The 20234-nt window shown below is 43.0% G+C and overlaps 1 protein-coding gene and 1 long non-coding RNA gene across 2 annotated transcripts; both read left to right on the top strand.

Annotated features, from left to right (window-relative positions):
• The first annotated feature begins 1298 nt into the window (after positions 1–1298).
• Positions 1299–19688, top strand: SLC25A43 (solute carrier family 25 member 43). Its single transcript, XM_071758236.1, has 5 exons — positions 1299–1701; positions 4411–4652; positions 5644–5816; positions 17405–17539; positions 18578–19688. The coding sequence occupies exons 1-5, from the start codon at positions 1430–1432 to the stop codon at positions 18779–18781; spliced, it is 1026 nt and encodes a 341-aa protein (XP_071614337.1). The 5' UTR covers positions 1299–1429; the 3' UTR covers positions 18782–19688.
• LOC139802767 (uncharacterized) lies at positions 5823–11722 on the top strand. Its single transcript, XR_011728777.1, has 2 exons — positions 5823–9188; positions 10060–11722. It is a non-coding gene; the product is annotated as an uncharacterized lncRNA (long non-coding RNA).
• Positions 19689–20234: the final 546 nt, after the last annotated feature.

The following is a 20234-nucleotide window of genomic DNA, read 5'->3' on the forward strand; positions in this document are numbered from 1 at the left end:
TGCCCTCAGAGGATTCATTTGCTCCAGTTGTTTTTGCAATGATAGCTTCTGGATACAGGAAACCAAATAGGACAAAAAAAAAATTTATAAACTTGATAGGGCTCGCAGAAAATGGTGAAAAGAAACTGCAGGTTCAAGTGTTAATTTTTAGTAATCTTAGATACTGCTAGTGACATCCATTTATTTATGTATTTATTGATTAATCACTTTTTTTTTTTTTTTTTTTTTTTTTTGGCAAGTCCATTTCCACAGGACAAAAAAAATAGCATAAAAACACCCACCACCACCTTCCCCATGGGTTAGATTGTGTGAGGGAAGGCTGAGGTCATCTGTTGATTAATGTTATCAGCCAGAAAAAGTATGTAAAAACTCAACCAAAAATGAGTAATGGAAATGGGAAGACTGAATGGAAAAATCCTGTGCTTTGGAATTTTGGAATAATTGTAAGTTGAGGTTTGTCTTGTGCAGACAAACAAGAAAGGCAAACTCATAGAAGCAGCATCACCCTTTTATGTTTAGAAGTCTTCCATTTTCAAGCAGTACTAACGTATAGCAAGTTTATACCCATTTATTCTTGTTTTGAATGTTTCCTTTAAATAGCTGAGCTTTTTCTCCTTGCTGGTGATAAACTTTCCTTCCAACAAGAAAATACAATGCCAGCAATAGCTGAATTCCTGGCAGCTTTGTGCTTTCCTCTTTTATTGATTTGGGAATACTGCATCAGCAGGCATCTTTGCATATGGTTTTGTTGGATGCACTGTACAGTAAGGTTTCAGCTTGGGCATTGTGTTTATTTCTTGGGTTTTGTGTGTCATTGATTTTTTACATTTCAAGAAACAGAGCAGACAGCCTGTTTTGGAGGAAATCACCACTCCTGCCCTCTTGTTGTCTCCTCACTCCGTAGATCCTCGTCACTCCCAGGTCTCTCTCCTCCACAAACCATTTTCCCCGTGTCTCCGGTAGCACCTCAGTAAAGCCCGAGCTAATCGACCTCCTAAATCTCATTAACGGTATTGACTCGGTCCCTCGCTTTCAGCATCCACACACGGCTCCTCGGAAGCAGAATTCACTATTTGGGACATGTTTATTTTTGCCTGTGAGTCAGCGGTGTCACCGAGCGACCACGGTGGAAACAGGTTCAGTGTTACAGCCCGAACGCACCTGACGGGTTTGGGGTGTTTTCATGCAAATCCCGCCCGCACAGGCCCGGGCCGGGCCGGGTCGGGTCGGGTCGGGTCCCGCCTCACAGGGCCGCGCTGCCGGGCTCCGCCTCACGGCCCTTCCACCGCACCGCCCCCCGTGCTGACCGCGCCCCGCCGGCCCGGGCTGGGCCCTGCGGCTGCCAGCTGCGGCAGGGCCGCCGAACCGTGCCGGTCCGGCCCGGCCCGGTCCGGTTCGGTTCGGTCCGGTTCGGCTCGCCGGCCGGGCCATGGCCACCTGGCGGCGGGACGGGCGGGTGACGGCGCTGCAGCAGTTGGGCTGCGCCGGGCTGGCGGGAGCGCTGAGCCTCAGCCTGACGGCCCCGCTGGAGCTGCTGACGGTACTGGCCCAGGTGGGCACCTGGCACTGCCGGCAGGGGCTGCGCCGAGCCGGGATCAGCCTCTGCCGAGCCGAGGGTCTGCGGGCCCTCTGGAAGGGGAACCTCACCGCCTGCCTGCGCCTCTTCCCATACAGCGCCCTGCAGCTCGCAGCCTCCCGCCGGTAAGAGCCAGCCCGGCCCCGGGAGGGGTTCGGCGGGGAGGGTGAGCTCTGGCTCCGACCCTTCTTGTGGTTAGGAGAGAGGAGGTGAGGGTAGTGGGGAGCCTGGGCTGGATGGTTGCGTGTCCCCTCTCCCCTCAGACGTGTCCCCCGCGTTGGTAAATTAACTTCGTTTATTTGGTTTGCTCGGCGTGTAGCTGCTGTCAGGGCCCGGTGATGTGCCAGCAACTGCTTGTAAAGTCATTGGTGTTCTTCAGATGATGAAGGGTTATTAAATCTCTTGAGCTGCCGAAATGAAGTTGCAGTGCTAGCTTCGAGTGGGACTCTTGACATCTGGGTTATTCTGTTATTGTTGGTTTGGGGTGTTTTTTTACAACCAATTTATTTTATTCATGTATATGCTTTCAAGTACTTATATTGGCTGTATAAGAAAGTAACACTTCAAATCTTTCACCCTGTCATGCAGCAGTTATGTAAATTTGATCGGTTTTGAAGTTGACATGGGACATGATTTGCTTAAGATCTTGTTTTTAATAACACAGACATGAAATCCAGGTAGAACTGCAGCAGGATCAACATGGAGCAGTGCTGGCTGAGCTCTGCTGACCTCAGATCCCCTTTAGCTGCCAGCATCTTTCAGCCTTTGAGAGGGGTGCCTGACTCTTCTCACGCACCAGCGTGTTTTGCCAGCTTGAGGGTTGGGTTTCTTTCATCTTTTTTTTTTTTTTTTTTTTTTTTTTTTTTTTCTCTCGTCAGCTGTGTGTGCAGTATGCACTTGACATTTCCGCCCAGCTGGGCGCTGGGTTATCCCAGTTCGTGAGCCTTGCTGGGTGGGGAGGAACCATGGGCTCAGCCTGTGCCGGCCAATCCGGCCCCCGGCAGCCTGGGCTGATGCTGCGCAGCCTCCCAGGGTTTGGTGTTATCAGCTGAGAGTCATCCTCCCAGCTCTGCCCTTTAAAAAGGGATAGCTGGAGTGACCCTGGACCTGGGCAGCTTTGTTGTGTCCTTCTGCTTGTAATGCACACGGTGGTGGAACAAGGGGAGAGATTATGGCAGTGGGAAAGCAGAAACAACGATCTGGATGTAATTTAAAGTTCCCAGAAGAGTCAGTGTGTTGCAGCAATGTAAAACAGTTGATTTTGAGCAAAATAACTTCATTGTTCAGGCAGCTTGAAACAGTGTATTCCCTTTGCCAGGCTGTAGTTTGTCTCTGGCTTGCACAGGGGGTTCTTTTGGATTACAGTGGGAAGTAGGCTATCAGGAAATGAAACACAAGTATTTCTTGATCTGTTATTTGGGGATTTTTAAATGTGTTGTCAAGTGAAATAATGGTGTCTAAATCAAGAAACGTAAGATGAGAAATGTAGCATGGTAACTTTAAGTAAATAGTAATGGCAGCTGCAGAAGGAGCTGAGCTGAGCAGAGTCCCTGGCAGGGCAGTGCAGGGGGAGATGGCTGAGGAAGGGGGGGTTCAGCTGATTGCATCTGCAGTCACTGCATGGACCCTGTCTTTCCATAGCAGCTTGAAATATTATCTGTTATCTGGGTAGTGCCTAGAGCCATCCCACCACCCTTCCCACACATTTGTGCACACACAAGAAAATCAGGCTGTGTTGCTTTAGAGACTCTGAGACACATAGAGAGCTAAAGTTATGCCCTTTCACTTCTGCTTGGCTGGCCTCTGCTCTGGGCTCGCTGCAGGGCATGAAGCAAGGCTCTGTCAGCAGTAGAGTATGAGCACTCATTTGAAAAAACATCAACTGAGCAAGCAGTGACTTGTAAAAATTTGAAAAATATGTTCCTCTGGACATGGTAGTACTGTATAGTTTAAATGTGAATTGTCTGTTTAGGCAGTTTAGCTAATGCTTCCAAAGTAAAACATTAAGTTTATTTATCTCCAGCTAAGATTCTCCCTTCAGGTCTTCTTGTTTCTTGTTGCTTCCATGGCACTTCTCCCTAATCTGAGTGCCCTGTGCACACAGATAAGTCCTTCTGTGCATCACAAATTCATGAAATATAGGTTACCCTTTGAAACTCTGTGCTTCAACCTCAGCATTTCAAAGTTAGACTTAACCTCCTAGGCATGACAGTGCCTGGACATAAAAGAATTATCTCTGTGGACCTTTCTGTCCCAGCATAAGCATAGGGGAAAGTTCAGTTGTTCTCAGAAGGCTTGTGATGATGTTATCTATTTATTTTTTTCTTGCATGATAACTTTGACTGGGAAGGTTGGACCAATGTCTCTAAATGAATTTTTTTCACCTTTCATCGTGTAGGTGGAAATAGAAATGCAGGTTCTGTAATAAAAAATTACTTTAAAAGTCTCTTGCAAAGCAAACAAATATATAATCTGAGCAATGAGTACTTTATCTCACTAACACCAAAATCAAAGCAAATTGCATTTGCAGATTTATATATTCCAATCCCTGGCTTAGTTGTTACTGATAACATTTGCACTTCTCTGCTCTTTAAGCTCTTAGGCATGTTTTTTGGACTCTGCTTATATTTCCCCATTTACATGTTCTGTTTCACAGAGTTTCTGCTGCTTGTGTGGTGTAAGGCCTTGGATGAAATACATGTAAAAATTTCAAGTCCTGCTTCTGAGGGGTCTTATGGGCAGAAGAACAGTTACGTCAGGAATAATCTGCCTTGGTTTTTCGTGTGTTTTGTTCATACTGCCATTGATAGTACCCTTTTGTGTGTTTACTCCAGACTTGTTATACTTTTCACTGATGAGTTGGGCCATATTTCCCACTGGAGAGCCATCATGGCAGGAAGTCTGGCTGGCATGGTTGCAACCATCATGACTTATCCCACCGATGTGATTAAAACACGGCTCATCGTGCAGAACCGACTGGAACCATCTTACAGAGGGATTCTTCATGCTTTTTACAAAATTTATCATCAAGAAGGACTCCGTGCACTCTACCGTGGCGTTTCACCAGCTATATTAGGTAAAATAATAATGGCTTAAATCACAGAATTGCACATTGTGCACTGCAGCTCTGTAGTGTGTTGGTTTGCTTACTTGATTACAAGAGCAAATCTTGTTCTGTAGAATGCTTGTGGATGTAGAAGGCACAACAATACTGGTTACCTCTGCTGCCAGTTAGTGCTTTAAATTACAACCAGGTGCATAGCATTTAATGTATGGTTAGGGTTTCCACTAAATAATCTTTCCTGTCTTTTATAGATGCTCTACTTGTGATCAGATGCAAGATTTCCACCATTCTTAAAAATTTATATATGTAAATATACATACAGTGTTCCTGTGTCCTGTCTAGGTGTGAGAGTGTCTCCCTAGCTTTTCAGTGGAAACAGTGTGAGCAGTAGTGTCTAACTGTGAAAAGTGAAGATTAGATATTCCTTGCAGGAAAGGACTTTTTAAAAAATTTATTTACTCTCTGTAGATTTTTAAAATGCCATTTAACTTTGAGGTCGCTTCTTCACAATAAGACATTATAAAAATACATCATAATAGTAAATAATAATAATATATAATCCCACTGTAAAATTGCTGAGAGCATAAAACAAGCAAAGAGGACAAAAGTAGCCCTTATGAGCTTGACTGAAGAAGCAGCTCTGTTTACCTGTACAGCTGCTGTGGTTGGGTTGGACTGAAGAAAGGAGCTTGTCAGCAGAGAGAACCTGGAGGAAGAGCTGACCTGTCATGAGACCGGAGCAGTTACCAACAGCAGTTATCATTCAATATGTAAATATGTTCTCTGACCATGACATCTAGATGCTACAATATTGGGTGTTTGGTGGTAAACCAGTGACTAAAAAGTCAAGTTCTTCAAAATATAAAATACTGATCTGGTTTGAACAATGTGAGGCATAAAGTGGCAGCAGCTTATCCCATCTTTCTAGGGAAGGTGATCAGCAGTTTTTTTTTCTTAGTATACAGTGTGTTGACATAAATTTTCTGTCTGGTTTGCTTTCTAGGTGCTGTTCCATTTTCTGCAGGCTCATTCTTGGTTTACATCAATCTGGACAAAATCTGGCAAGAACCCATAGTTCATTTCACTCCCCTTCAGAACTTCATAAATGGCTGTGTCACAGCTGCTGTGGCACAGACACTTTCTTTTCCCTTTGAGACTGTCAAGAGGAAGATGCAGGTACAGAGCAATCATGTTACTAGTTCTTTGTTACCGGTGCTTGTTTCAAGAGTTTGGGACAAGATTAGCAAGATGATCATCAGTGTCACTGTTTCTTTAACCAGTAAACTACAGAGGCTTTGTTTTAGGTTGGTTGGGAGTTCAGAGACTTTGACTTTATTTCTTTACATTTTCATAGCAATTCCATCAAATTCTCACACTTCAGATTTGGCAAACCTGTAAAAATACAGGCATTCAGTCCCCTGGGTGGCAGGCAGGACAACGAGATCCATGTTATATTCAGAGCCTATGTGTCTGCCATTTGTGCTTGATACTGACTACCACAAGAAACATTCACAGCAGATATTAAGTCTGAAGAATCAGGACTATGCTCATTCTTACTCCTCTGGTTAACAAGTGACTTCCCAGTTGCTGGTGCTGCTGCTTTCCTGCAGCATCAGCAACCTAAGACTTACTATATCAAGTTTCTATATAATTTTATATTGTCTTGCTGATCTTTTTTTCTGAAAGTATAGTAATAATAATGAAAACAACACAAAAAAACCAAACACAACAAAACAACAAACAAAACAACCATCTCCTCATGGTTTCCATCTCACAAACAAAATTCAGTTGATGTTGATTTTTCTTTGGAACTTCATCAACAGAGTAACAGTGAATAGCTGTCATCATTTGGTGGGCCTCTGGCTGTGGCATACGAGTTTGTTCTTTCATAGGGCTGCAGATTTATGGAGGGTTTTTGTCATCTTATAAAAAAAGTAGTCATTTGGTGTGGCAGCACTATGTAGATCCCCTTCCTTCTCCTCCTCGAGTGATTATCTGGTTGATAAATCACAGGCTAGCAAAAGGTCAGTGGAAATGTGGATTCCCCTCCCCTGCTCCCCAGGTTCCCTTTTTCACAGGGCTCAGATCCAGTGGCACAGAAGCCTTTCTTGGCCTCTCATAACAGAGGACCTCAGCAAGACAAGTAAAGTCTTTTATGATCTTGTGTAGCTGATGTGTCCAGAAGTCAGGCTTTAAGCTGAGCCCTTTCATCAAGTATTTCATAAAATGTCTCAGAACGAGATTTTGAGCATGAGAAGTTGATTGTTTTTTCCAGTTGTATCAGTGAGTCTAAGAAAATTTCTCCATACAAGTCCTCTTCTTCTTCATATTTTTAGGCTCACAGCAATACTGTTATCCTAAAGAATAAAGAAAATAAAAGCATTTGCTGTGCTGTTTCCCTTTTAGTATTTTCTGCTAATACATCAGTTACTTGAATATTCAGTTTCTGTGATCAGTTCAAAGGTAACTCTCAGCTGTCACTGGTGTGATGTTAAGTTCTGTGTCCAGCTTTGTCTTGACAGGCAAGTGGAAAAGTGGGACAGGCCCAGCTTTCATTTTCCTGCCACTAGGCTGTACTCTTTCACCAAGGGGATGCTTAAAACATCTGATGGCCACTTCTAGAAATACAAAGGGAAATGGATTTATTGATTAAGTATGTAGGAAGTGGGTATGCTAAAAATACTTTGGGTGGAAAAAAGGCTCAACCACAGAGAAGTTTTGTTCCTCCTTGATGCATTACAACAACTGAAGAGTGATTTTCCAAGCTTAGAGGAGCACCTACTGTTCAGGGATCTATTCTGAAGGCAAAGGTGTTTCAGAAGAAGGAGCTGCCTAGGTGTGAAAGCGTGTAATTTTTTTGGTACAGGAAATTACATAAGTTGGGAGGCTTGTCCAGAAAAGGGACCTGTTGGAAATCACACCCAACCTGGTACTGGTAGCTCCCTGGAACTCATGTAAGATCATCCAAGAAGTTTGTTTTTTACAGTTAGCACCAGGGTGTGGTCCAGCCTTGCAGGGATCAGGTCTGCTTTGTGCTTGTTTGCTGGCCTGTTCAGTTTGCAGGGTGCTGGTCAGAAGAGAGAAATGTCTAGGACCAGAAAAAAGTATCATGCAAAGGGACCTAAAAGGGGGAGAATTAAGACAAGGAAAACAGAGCTTCCTGGCACATCAGTGTTACACAGAAAACAGGAGAGCAGATACTTCTGACCACAGCTTCCCTCAAACATTATATTCTGCTCAACCTCCATTCAGTGACTCACCTTTCTAGCTGATAAAAAGAAAAGAGGGGTGCAGCAAAGCCTTCAGCTACCCCCAGCCCTGTGTGTGTTGTGCAGCAGATGAAGGGAAATGCTGCCCTTGTTTGGAAGCCAGGAGTGGTAGTGGGGTGTATGAACAGGGACCCAGCACATGGCAGAGCTCAGTTTCAGATTCCTCTTCCTTTCCTTTTGTCCCACAGATCTGAGATTTGGAGGCAGGGTGTTGCCAGAGAAGTTTTCCATCAAACCTATTAGTGATGAGGAACTAGGGAGTTATAAGGCAGTCTCAGGAGCTTTGAAAACTGAGAAATGAGGACACGAGGCTGTCTTCTCTGGTTCTGAAAGGGAGTACAAGCCTGAGACCAGAGCATCCAGTTCAGGTCTTCATCTGACATGCTAGGCAGTCAGAATTAGCTCCATCCCTTTCCTCATCTAGGCAAAGCTTGAATTGTTTGCACAGACTAGAAAAGGATAAAGTGTTATTTTTAATCTCTGCTGTAATAATTTTCTTTCATCCTTTCTCATATTACACATTTGAATCCTACACTTCTGATGTCATCAGCTTCTGTCACTGACATCTGGGGGAGTAGGAGCCAACTGTCAGTGAACAATTCTTCCTCTGTGTTCTGGGGATGATTTATGATGTCAGATGTGCTCTGTAGCCATGGTTTCTTCTCCCTCTGCTATTATAATTATCATGTTTACCTTTTTTTTTCTTGTACAAAGATGCTATGTTCACTAAATATAGTTGAATGGTTTTCGTAAAGGAAGTGTTAATTAATGAGTGAGTCTTACTGAAAATGTGAGTCCTCTTTGTTGTGCTTGTCCTAATTTTACTTTTTTGTCTTCCTTTTTTCACTTTGCTCCTGATTGGCATGTTAGAGAATGAAGAGGTACTGTATGCATGTTTCAGCATGGAAATATGGCTTTTGTTGTGCATCTGTAGAAGGGGATTAATGAACCAGAGGGTTTTTCAAAGAGATGTTTTGTATCAAATGTTTTCCTGACTCACTCTTATACTATATCAGCTTCTGTACAAAAACTTAATGATTTTTATATCCTTCTGATAGTTTTTATTTTTGGCTTTCTTTCTTTATCCCACCATACCATCTCTCTTTGTTAGATCCAGTTTCTCAGCGATATTCAAGTACAGCACTTTCAGCCTGCAGACAAGTGCAAGAATACCAAGAATACTATTTTTTTTTTCTTTTTTTTTTAATTATTTTCTTGTCTTTTTCTTTAAGCAGGAAAATACCTGCCTGTGAATGAGTCTGGTTCAAGGGAAGCACTGGTAATATGTTTCTACTTCCCCACATCATCTCCTTTCCTATGATAACCTTCTTAAGTGCCTACTGGACAGAGCTCTGGCATTTCAGCACAGAAGGATGAATTTAGAGCTGTTATATGCCACACAGAAGTTTATAATTAGAATGGCACCCATCCCAGATCTTGTGTAGAACTGAAGATCTATAAACATGCAAATGGTCAGTGCAAACCTAATACCAAGTGTTGGCACTTCCCTGTGTGCACATGACACTATGAGGTAGGCTCAGATACCCCTGGCTGACACTTGGGAGCCTTCATTCATTCCAGACTGATCTGTGACTCAGCCTTGTCATGCAGAATGCACAAAGCTGGCCCTGTAGTTTCACAGATACACCACTGACTCTACACTTACTCCTCACCTGCTTATGTGGACAAACTTTGCATAGTTATAGCAGCTCACTCCCAGCCCCACCTTTTTCTGGAAAAATTTCTCTTAATTTCTGTCACTAAAACTTGTCTGAAACTCTCTTTTGCCAGTAAATGCTATTCAGGGATAGCTTTACCATCAACACCTGCTAATATAGAATAAGCATACTTTTAGCTTACCACAGGATTCAGCACATTTTTGGTGCTGGCTGCAGAGCATCCCCAAGTTGTAAGGACATCTCTCTGGACATCTCATTGTTCAGTAGGGATCCTTCTGTTTTAAAATCCAGGCTTTGAATTCCTGCCACTGCCATAAACAAACAGGCTCATTGTTCTTGGATAGTGTAGATTGTTGCCACCCATCACTCAAGAAGTGGCCTCTTTTTCAGTGGCAGATGTCAGGCCTGACAGTTTGCAGTGGCCTTTGGGGTGTTTTTTATTGTTGTTGTTTTGGTTTCGGTTTTGTTCAGGTTCTTTGGAACACCAGATGCTCTACAAATGTGAAATATGTTGTAGATGATGTAGATGCTATGAGTTCATAGAAACCTGGAGATAACTTTGCAGTCATTCCCTTTGTAGGGTAAAGCAAATGCAGTCTTGTGCCCTGTTGGCAGATTTCTAGTCTGAAGTCAGTTAAAGGACATACTGAAGTCTCTCTTTAAAAGTAGTACTGCTATTTAAGTTGTTTTTGTTTTTTTTTTAAATAGTCCCCTAACTTGCATGGTAGAAGTCAGTCAAGCAAGAACCCAGTGCCTGAGTTATAAACAGAGCTTTGGAAAAGAAAATTACAAATGTTTGTTAGAAAATTGGCATTTCCCTGATGAAATGAGGAGACAGTGCTCTCACTTTGCTTAAACACTAATAACTTGCAGACAGTGCTCTGCCACTGGATGGTCACTGGTGCTGTTATGGCAGCCTCTGGAAGCTCTCAGTCTGTGATGTCCCTGATGTTTGTGAGATCTGTGTTCTGGTCAGCTGGGAATATGAAAGTTATTGGAGTCATGACCCAGTTTAAAAATAAGAAATCCTTTTTGGGTCATGTGGTTCACACGACATCTCAAAAGTGTATGTGCTTTGAGACCCTTTAATAGTGAGCACCATGGGAGCCTTGGAAATTTTCAGAGATGGAGCCATTTGACCACACAGAGTGGTGAATTCTGTAGTGTGGAAGCAAATAAGAAGCAATATTACTACTTCTGGTCTGATTTCTTGTGGAAGCAAGGCTTACATGCTTGCTAGCTGTCTGTCCTTCACCCCACTACTTTTTGATGCTGCTGTCCAGCTTCAGCTAAACTCGATAGAGTGGAGGTTTCAGAGAGAATAACTTCAAATTTGGTGAAAACAAGTGCACAGATAGAGATGAAACTCCAAAAATGTTTCTCCTGAGGGGGAGGCTGCAGTGTGAATTCTTACTTTTCCTACTGCTTCTCCCTGTGATCTCAGGTTCCCTGTCTCCTTTCTGCTTGGGGTTCAGGCATCAGCCAGGACCCCAAATCCAGGGTGGTATTTGAACTTGGGACTAGTCTGACTCCTCTGATTATTAGCAAATAGGTAACAGACCTCAGATTAGGGTTTTGGAAAATCCCTTCCTTCTTTTCTTTTCTTTTTTTTTTTTTTTTCCCTAAGTGCTTCCAGCAACCAGCATTTTTTATTATTTCACTGATGTTGCTATCAAGATAATTTATACCACTTTTCTGGGGGTATAAATGCCTGAAAAGCTATTGAGTGTAACATGGGCTTTGCCTTCTGTAATGGCCTGGATCAGCTTTTCTGCATGTGAGCAGACCTCAGCATTTCTCTTATATCCACAGACTGCCACAAGGGAGAATCATTCAGACTCACTGCCTGCCAAGTTGAAACACTGAACAGTGGCAGTGGAAAAACTGGGTAAGAGGGAAAAATCATAACTCATGAATCAGAAGAAGGACTGGTCTGATCTAATAGTCAGGTCTGCTTGTGACAGCTCGTGCTATGTCTAGTGGTCTTCAGCCCAAGAAGCTGTGATGTGTTAAGTATGTAACACTCACTTGATAGGGATTACAGCAGTAGTTTAGTGCTGCAGCACAGGGGTCTGCTGGAAAAAAAAAAAAAAAAAAAAAAAAAAAAAAAAAAAAAAAAAAAAAAGCAGGAAAACACACTGTACCCTTTGAAATGCAGGAAGTCTGAGGGAGAGCTGAATAATTTTCCCAGATGTGAAGTGGCCACCACACTCCCAGTCCTTGATTTGGTAGTGCCACCTGAGCCTGGCCAGCAGCCTCTTAGCAGCCTGCAGAGCTGTGATCAGTGTGGTAGGATCCAGAGCTCTTGTAATCTGCTTTGTGGCAAGTCAGGGGGGTTAACTCAGCCCACCTCTTTGAACTCAGCAAGCTCACAAGCTGACAGGGCCTGACACTGCTGTGCACACACATTTATTACAGCCACCATTCCCAGCAGGGAGACAGTGATGTCTTCAGAGTGACAGCTGTCACTGTTACCCCTTAACATAAGTATTCTTATTCAGGAGAGCCTTGTATCCATGTGTCTGTGCTTAGAAAGATGTGCCCACGACATACAAGGTGATTAGTTATGCAAAATGCTCCATAAATGGGAGCTAAACTCTATGGACCCTCTCTTCTGTTTTATCTGACTTATTTTCCACATAAGGCAAATGGCAGTATGTCTTCTGTAAAGCCCTAATCCTGTAAAATGTTGTTTTCTCCTCAGGCTGCAGGAGATGTGGGAACTGGTGTTGCTGTTCTCCATGTGAAGTGTGGTCCTTTTAGTGCTTATGTGCATGGGAATGGTGATCCCATTTTTGTACTGAGCTGAACCAGCATGAAGTATTTGGAACCACCCAGAGATGCCCATGTAAGGGGTTTGCTCTGCCTTGAGGAAGAAGGCCGCTGTATTCCATGTCAAAGATTTCATCATCCTGCAGGTGTTAAAAGCAGGAAAGCTTAGGCTGAGTAGCAAAGGAGGGATTCTGCAGCAAATCAGCAAGCCTCAGGGAGCAAGAGGCCTGGGTATAATGTTTTTAAAGCTAAGGGTCAAACTTTTAAGCAAGCAGTAAACCCTTTTTTTCACTCAGTGCCATTGATCTCAGGAAGACAGATGATTTGGCCCCAGTTCAGGTTACAGAGGAAAGGACAACTTGTTCCTAGAGTGCAGGTAGCTGGAGGTCAGCTGCTCTGCTGTGCTGCTCTGGAACTGATTGCTCTCTTGATAACTTGTCATCTTTTACCTTCCCACATGCCTGAATACCTTCAGTGGACTTTACCCAGGGGTAGATCAGCATTACCACACCACTGACACAGGGAAGACAACAACAAGGCTGTCCTTGAGGAAAAGGGACTGATTACCCCAGGAGAACACATGCCTTTCCCCCAGTATTAACTCTTATTTACATTGTAGTTCTTACCTTATATGAATGGAATGAAATGCTCTTTCAAGCACTCAGCTTTCACTTGAGTGAAATTTCTGTTGACCATAGTGCTCATGTTGGCTTGAACAAAACTGGCAATCTTTATCCTTCATTTTCATTTGAACTGTGGTTACGCCTGCCTGTTGCATGTGTCCTTATTAACCCAGACTGCAAAGACTTCTAATTTTAGCCTCCAGATTAAGAGTGTGAACTCTTGAGCCGTGCTGTAATGTGCCTTCCTGTGCTTATTTATGTATAGGTGTATTGATCAGAAGTGGAGGAGACCTAAATCTGTTGAAAATATATAAATAACAAGCAATTTTAATGTATTTATCATCAGGGTAGCACACCACCTATGGCAGCTATTTGCTGTTAGTTGATCTTTCATACTCTGTGCTAACAAGTACTGCCTGTTAAAAAAAATAGCAGACCATTGTACCTTCATACTTTATGAACAGGGAAGGAGAAAAAAGCTACATGAGTTGAGAGGGAAGTATTTCTAAAGATTCTCTGATCCATGTAAATTCAGATAGTTGCAAACCAAAATGTCCTGAAGTGCCTAAGTGAGAATTTTGTATCTGCAGAGTCTCAGGTGGCTTAACCTCCACATCTGCCTTCTCCTGACCTGGTGGTGTCTGCTTGGTCCCCACGTGGGTGGGAAGGTACAAATGGTCCATCTTTTGGTGGGCATGATTCCCACTGCAGCTGTGGTGAGCTACATCCATCCCTCAATCCTAAGAGGAAGAGAGGAGGAGGAGGAGAGGGGCTTGGGGAGGCTGTGGAAGGGGAAACCTTTATGAGGACCTGTGAGATTAGTTGCCAAAATGTGACTATGCTGTTCTGGCAGTTCCCTCATGATCCAGACAGTGGGAGAGAATGGTGTCTGAAGAGTCTTCAGGCAACAATTCACTTTAACAGTTAACTTGAATTTTGTAATGGTGATTCACTCTTATTTAAATATTTTGTTTACTTTAAAAAAAAGTGAGTGCAGGTAGTTGGGAGTTTGTTTATATGTCTCACCTGGGACTATTGAAATAGAGCAGAGTGCTAACTTTAGGATGTTTCACAGTGTTTTAGTAACCTTGGTGGCCTTTGGGTACTAAAAGACTGTGTTTGTGAGAGAGAAAATGGAGCCAATTCTACCTCTGATGTTGTTGAATCATTTAGAGAACCCAGGGAAAAAGATTTGCCACTCAGTCCCACTTCCATGGCTCACAACTTGGCACTGCTCTCCCACCAGCACAGGGAGCTGCACTGCATCTCCAGCCTTCTGCAGAATGAGACAGCTGTAACTGGGGAGAAGGAAATCTTTAAAAATGTTCATAATAAACAGTTTTCCATTTTCCATGCAGCAGCCCACAGTGCTGAGGGGTGTCAAAAGAAAGGAAATCACAGCACTGCTTTGAGGTGTGTGGTGTGAAACATCTGTTTCATAAATCCAGTCTGGGTTTGGTATGCCATTTGCTGTTTGATTTGTATGTCATAGTAGGTTTCTGCAAAAAAAAAAAAAAAAAGGTAGAGAAACCAGTTTGATCTGTTTGGTTACTTTTGCTTCCTGGCTCTAGTGCCACAGGGCAGTTACAGTGATTGCACTCTTGCTCTTGGATGATGCAGAACCACCCAAAACCCACAGATATTTTTAAATCAAAAACAGTGCTAAATGAACCATCTTCCTAATTTTTTCTTTTATTAATACTTTTGGCTTTGTTTAGCTGTGCTTCAAAATACTGCTTTAACAACACACTGATACAGCTTTGGGGTTTTCTTTGGCAGTAGGTGATTCTGAGATTCTGTGGACAATTCTTATTTAAATACTGTGTGTAGGGTCTTAGGCACATACTGCTCCTGAGGCTGGCAAAGCACACTTCACCCCATAGACTGAATTCTTGAAAAAGGCTGTAACTGATGTTACTGCAAATAATGTTCCAAGAAATCTCTTAAGAGGTCTGTGGGCAATTAGAAATCTGTGTGTTTAACTGACTTGTTCTTTTTTAACTGTTTTCTGGATATATTTAGTGTGTGCAGAATCTTACTGAAGCCTGCAGTGGCCTGTCTGGGAGTTGTAGGAATGGGTATTGTAAGCAAACCCCTTTGCTGTGTCTGCCTTTGCAATATATAGAGCAAGGGGATTAAGTCAAACTCATGCATTTAATTCTGGCAGGCCATGCCCTGCCTACCACAGAGAGACTTAAAAAGGAAGGGAATCACCACGTTAACAGCACTGGCCTTTTCCTGAAGTGTTTTAGAAACCTCTCTCTTTACTTGGCTTGGCTGCCTATGACTTCCAGTACCAAAAAAAGCTTGTGGAAGCTGGCTGAGAGTCCAGGAAGCAGAATAGAGTTTAGAATCCAGATCACCTATCATGGCTGTTGCATTTTTAATGATACTTCTGTCACTGGGGTGCTCTTCTAAGCATCTCTGGTGCTAATATCACCATTCCTAGTGGAACTGGTCCCTGGGGTCTCAGTTGTAGCACTCAGCATCTTCTCCAGTAGAGGCATGGCAGTCTTTGTGTAGGACTTGCTCAAGTACTGCAGATTAAGGCTTGAAAATTTATTTCTTTCTCTCTCACCTTTGGACTAAGCTATTGCTTTTTAAACCTTTATGCCCTTTAGTAAAGGAGCCAAGCAGAGCACTGAATTTCCTTGTAGCAAATGAGCCTGAGGGAACACGTGCATGACCCTTGGCTACCAGACTAACTCTGTTACCTTGAGCTACCTGCAGAGGCAGGGCTGGTAATACTGTAAAATCACAGCAGTTAAATCCCACAACACCTGCCTCTCTGAGTCCTAAACCAGGAAGCTGTGGGAGCTTGCACCAGGGTTAGGAATTATGGAAACAGCTACAGCCCCACTGTGTTAGCAAGGCCAGCGTGGACACAAAGGGGATGAACAATGAGAACAGTTGAAACACTTTCTCCCTCTCTTTCAAATTAAATACTCTGTTGAGAAACTTCATAGAGAAGCAAATGCTTCTGTACTGCCCTTCTTAAACTGTAGTAAACCATGGATTAAATCATCAGCTCTACTCTTGCCTGGGGTGAAGGAGTCAGGACATGATAAAGGAGATCCAGAATATAACAGTTCAGGCTGTGGTGGAAGCTGTTGCCTTCTTTCTCAATGCAGACAGCAGCTTTCCCAAAACTGCCCCCCAAAAGCCCTGTCAAAAGGCAACTGTGATTTTTATCCATTACCTGCAATCAGAAGTATTCCACATGCATTTCAATCAAGCACAAAAAAAAGGTGAGAGGAGGAAAAAAACAGATAAGTGATTTTTTTGTAGATGACAAAACTATGCAGTTAGTTTGTGAGGTGACTTTGTGTTAGCTTCTGAATTTTGGCAGCAATATTGCCAGTAATGCAAGAAGATGTAACAGTATTAAAACTATTTGATTAGCAACTAGTCTGATACACCTGGAGAATGAGTTTTGATCAGTTTCCATTTCCAGCATCTAATTTGCCAAGTATTTGAAATGCTGTACCTGAGGCATCCAGAAAATGTCATCACTGCTCATGGGTCTAGGAGAAGCTTGTCATAGTCTTAGCAGCTCTGAGAAGCTGTAAGGTACTCTGGCCAAGGAGGCAAAAAATGCTACAGTACATGGTGTTTCAGGTCAATGAGGGGATAATAACATCCATAGTCATCAATCAATTAACTGTACAAATCCCATTTTTATCAAATTTCTGCCCCGTGGTGATCAGCTTGCATGTGCAAGTCATCAACCTGTGCCCAGGGGTCCCTGCACATGCCAGACTGAGAAGCATCACTTGCCTGGTGCCTGAGTGAAGCCCTGATTCACCACTGCAAGATGAACCCATGGCTGCATGTGTGAGGATGGGTGAGGATGGGATTATTGAAGGTCACATTATCCTGTCTGTGCTAACACAGTAGGAGATTAATGAAGGAAGGATTTTGCTGTTAAAAATGACCCACTACTCTTCTTCCATGTGAACAGACACTGTCCATGCTGCAGTTGGAAATGTAGCTGCAATCCAGCAGGATGCTCCCAACCAGTCTGGATCAAGTGACCCCGCAGCAGAGATTTAGGAGCATGGGCACCAGCTGCTTCTCTACAGCCCTGGGTGGGCTGAAGTCTCTGTTCCTCAGTTATGCTGTGCTGCTCCTACTCAGGCTGAGGCTGATGTGTTATGTGGTTCTGGTTTGGGTGGTTTGCTTTCACAAGGGTGGGATTACTGCTCTCTTTTTCTTTCATGCCTTTCAGAATTTCCCCCCTTTTCAGTTTGTGTTTCAAGGCAAAACAGCCAATTCTTTTGGGTTGATGGAAAAAGCCAGATCAGTCCGTTGAAACCTGGCAATAAGTGTTTCTTATGTACCAGAGTGGAGAAAGTAATTGTCTTTAATTACTCTGGTTTTCTATTGCTTGTTCTTAATCCCTTTGGATGTCTCTTGAACAGGCCCAGAGTCCTTGGCTTCCCCACTATGGAGCAGTTGATGTCCACTTCACTGGCATGGCTGACTGCTTCCGACAAACTGTGAAGAACAAAGGTGTGCTTGGGCTTTGGAGTGGCCTCACCCCCAGTCTGCTCAAGGTGAGGTTTGGTTTTCAACCCAAAGAATACCCTGAAGTAATCAAGAGACACTTTTAGACAGTTGAGGTTATAAAGCTTATGCCATGCCTCTATACTTACTGGCAGTTTACAGGTGACAGCCTGTGACAGAATGGGTATAACCTCAGGCATGTTCTAATCCAGCTTCAGACCTTGGTTTGGGCATATTTCCCCAAATATAAGTTTGGCTTCTACATATCACTCCTTTCAAGTTCATCTGAATGTCCTTAGAGCAGGGAGTGCTGCTAACACACGAGCCCAGGGTCTGGATGGGGAGCTGCAGGTGATTGGATTCCAACAGGTAGATAAGTTCTGCTTCTCAGCTGAGCTCCAGTAGTTTGTACCAAGCTGTAGAGAAATCTGTGCTTGTAGAAGCCACGTCCTCCAAAGTCAAAGGTAGTACTTTCAACCAGCTCTTTAATCCATGTGTATTGGTTACAACAGCCTGTGCTGAGTTGAAAACATGTAGTAAAGCCTGGTAGCTTAAACAGAAGGTAATTTAGTTTACATAAATACATTTTGTAGTGCTGCAATGAACATTACCTCCATGGAGTACTACAGGTCAGCTAATGACTGACAATGTGATTTGACTGCAACTGCCTGTGCCTGGCCCTGCCTTGGCTGGTTGGAAGGCACGTGGCACCAGAGCTGCTGATTCTACAGGGGGATGAGAAGAAAATTCTTTGGTCACTGTGCTGTAAAGCCCACATTTCATACTGGGATTTGCTGAGGTTTCTTAGGACTTGACAAGTTATGATAATCTGTAGGCTAACATAGAGCTTGTACCCCACAGTATTATTATAATTAGGTACCAATAATAAACTCCCTGCTTTTAGCATGCAGCAAGTGCATAGTTTGGGGTGAGACTGATCCTGTATAAATGAGCACAGCTCAATTAGTTGATCAAATTTGAAGCCCTGGAAATGCCCTTACCTAAAACATCTAATCTAAGAATGCAACTAATGAGTGTCATATTGCTTTTTAATCTTATGTTGCTTTTTTTTTAAATTATTTTATCAGATTGTTCCCTACTTTGGCGTGATGTTTAGCACCTTTGAATTCTGCAAGAGGGTCTGTCTCTACAGAAATGGATATATTGAATCTCCTTTAAATTACAAGCTAACCCCTGGTGTGGATCAGAGTTTACAGCCACAAGAACTCAGAGAATTAAGGCGCTTCCCAAGGGAAAAGTTTCAGCCAAGGAAATCAGCTCTTGAAAACTGACATCAGAGTGTCTGTTGCAGACACACACACTGCCTTTCTTTAGGAACTTCACAAGAAGGACACACTGAACTACAGGTACCAACAGATCGTGTGGGTTTCATACAGTGCTAGAAGTGCATAAATTTGCCTCTCATTTGCTGAGTGGATAAAGCAATATGAATACCAAACATTTACTTGAAGAGGAGAGATGCAACTAGTTTGAAAATGCTATGTTACTGGAACTTGAAATTGCTTTATTCTAGGTGCTTTTGAATACTGAATAGCCATTTTGAGATAAAAGCACTTGCAGAAAGGCAAGAAAACTGAGATAGGAGTATAAATGGTACCTCCAAAAGCGTTAAGAACATTCAAATGGATTTTTTAAAATAATCTGAGATACCGAGTCGGCCAAAAATTATAAACAGACTAGAATACATAAAATATGCAAGAATTTCTGCTAAATATTATTATTTTTAGTAATGCTCTGTGGAGGTGGCATTATGCAGATGAAGAATTAGTCTCTGTTCAGTCACACTCCGAAATCCACTCTTCAGTTTTTGAGGCTTACTTGAGAATAATATTTTGTATGAATCTTGGATGTAAAGATGAAAATATGCTGCTGCAACTGTGCTTTTGCTAGCAGAGAACTGTAATGTGCAAAATTAACTGTGATACACTGGAATGACAATCTTGCAAACTTAAGTGCATACTAGAAAATATTACCCCCTTTCTCCTATGTTGCAACTGCATGTGAATTAATTATTTCAGGCTTTGAAAAATAGTTTTCCTAAAGTTCTCCAACTGAAATATTTCCTGAAAAACACAGTTCTGATATGTGTTAGATAATTCAGAGCCATGAGCCTTGTCACATTTGGTTATTCTTAAAGCTCTATTTTTATATTAAACTACTTTTTAATTCCTGTGCACAGCCCAGGCCTACTGTGCTGCTCAGAACTCACCATCAGAATAGCAGTGTGCACTAAAAGATCATCCTGCTCTTATACTTCAGGACCTGTTTTATTACTCTGGTTTTCTTGTAGAAGTCCAGCTATGGAGCAGCCCCATCCTGGTGTCATCTGATAGAACACCTTACACCCCGTGTGCATGTGGGGAGGTGGCTCTGCCCTGCAGGACGTGTCCCACCAGCCATGGTGTGTGTGACCCAGCAGCTGGGGAAAGGTCTGGGCATGCCAGCCATGCTCCTGCCCCAGCTGCAGCAGCCTGGGCTCTACACAGGGTTTGCCTGTTGGTTTACAGAGGTTTTGTGTGTGTTTTTGTACCATTTATGTCCCTGTTTGGTGGAAATAAGGAGATCTTGGAAACTGCTTGATTTGGCCAGGTCACAGTGGGATGAGGCAATGACAGGTTGCAGGAACAGTCTGTGACTGTGAAGAGAGCTTTGCAAAAAGATTTGGGGTAATTTTAAGGCCAGCCTTGCACCTAGAACTCAATGTTGGTGTACCCTGCAGCTTGC

Source organism: Heliangelus exortis, chromosome 14 (assembly GCF_036169615.1).
Source record: "Heliangelus exortis chromosome 14, bHelExo1.hap1, whole genome shotgun sequence".
NCBI classification, from domain to species: domain Eukaryota; kingdom Metazoa; phylum Chordata; class Aves; order Apodiformes; family Trochilidae; genus Heliangelus; species Heliangelus exortis.

Excerpts from the sequence above, each read along its gene's own strand:
- SLC25A43 (XM_071758236.1), top strand. The coding sequence starts at position 1,430 with ATGGCCACCTGGCGGCGGGACGGGCGGGTGACGGCGCTGCAGCAGTTG. Across the intron at positions 1,702-4,410 it reads CAGCTCGCAGCCTCCCGCCG|ACTTGTTATACTTTTCACTG; the intron begins GTAAGAGCCAGC and ends TGTTTACTCCAG. Across the intron at positions 4,653-5,643 it reads CGTTTCACCAGCTATATTAG|GTGCTGTTCCATTTTCTGCA; the intron begins GTAAAATAATAA and ends TTTGCTTTCTAG.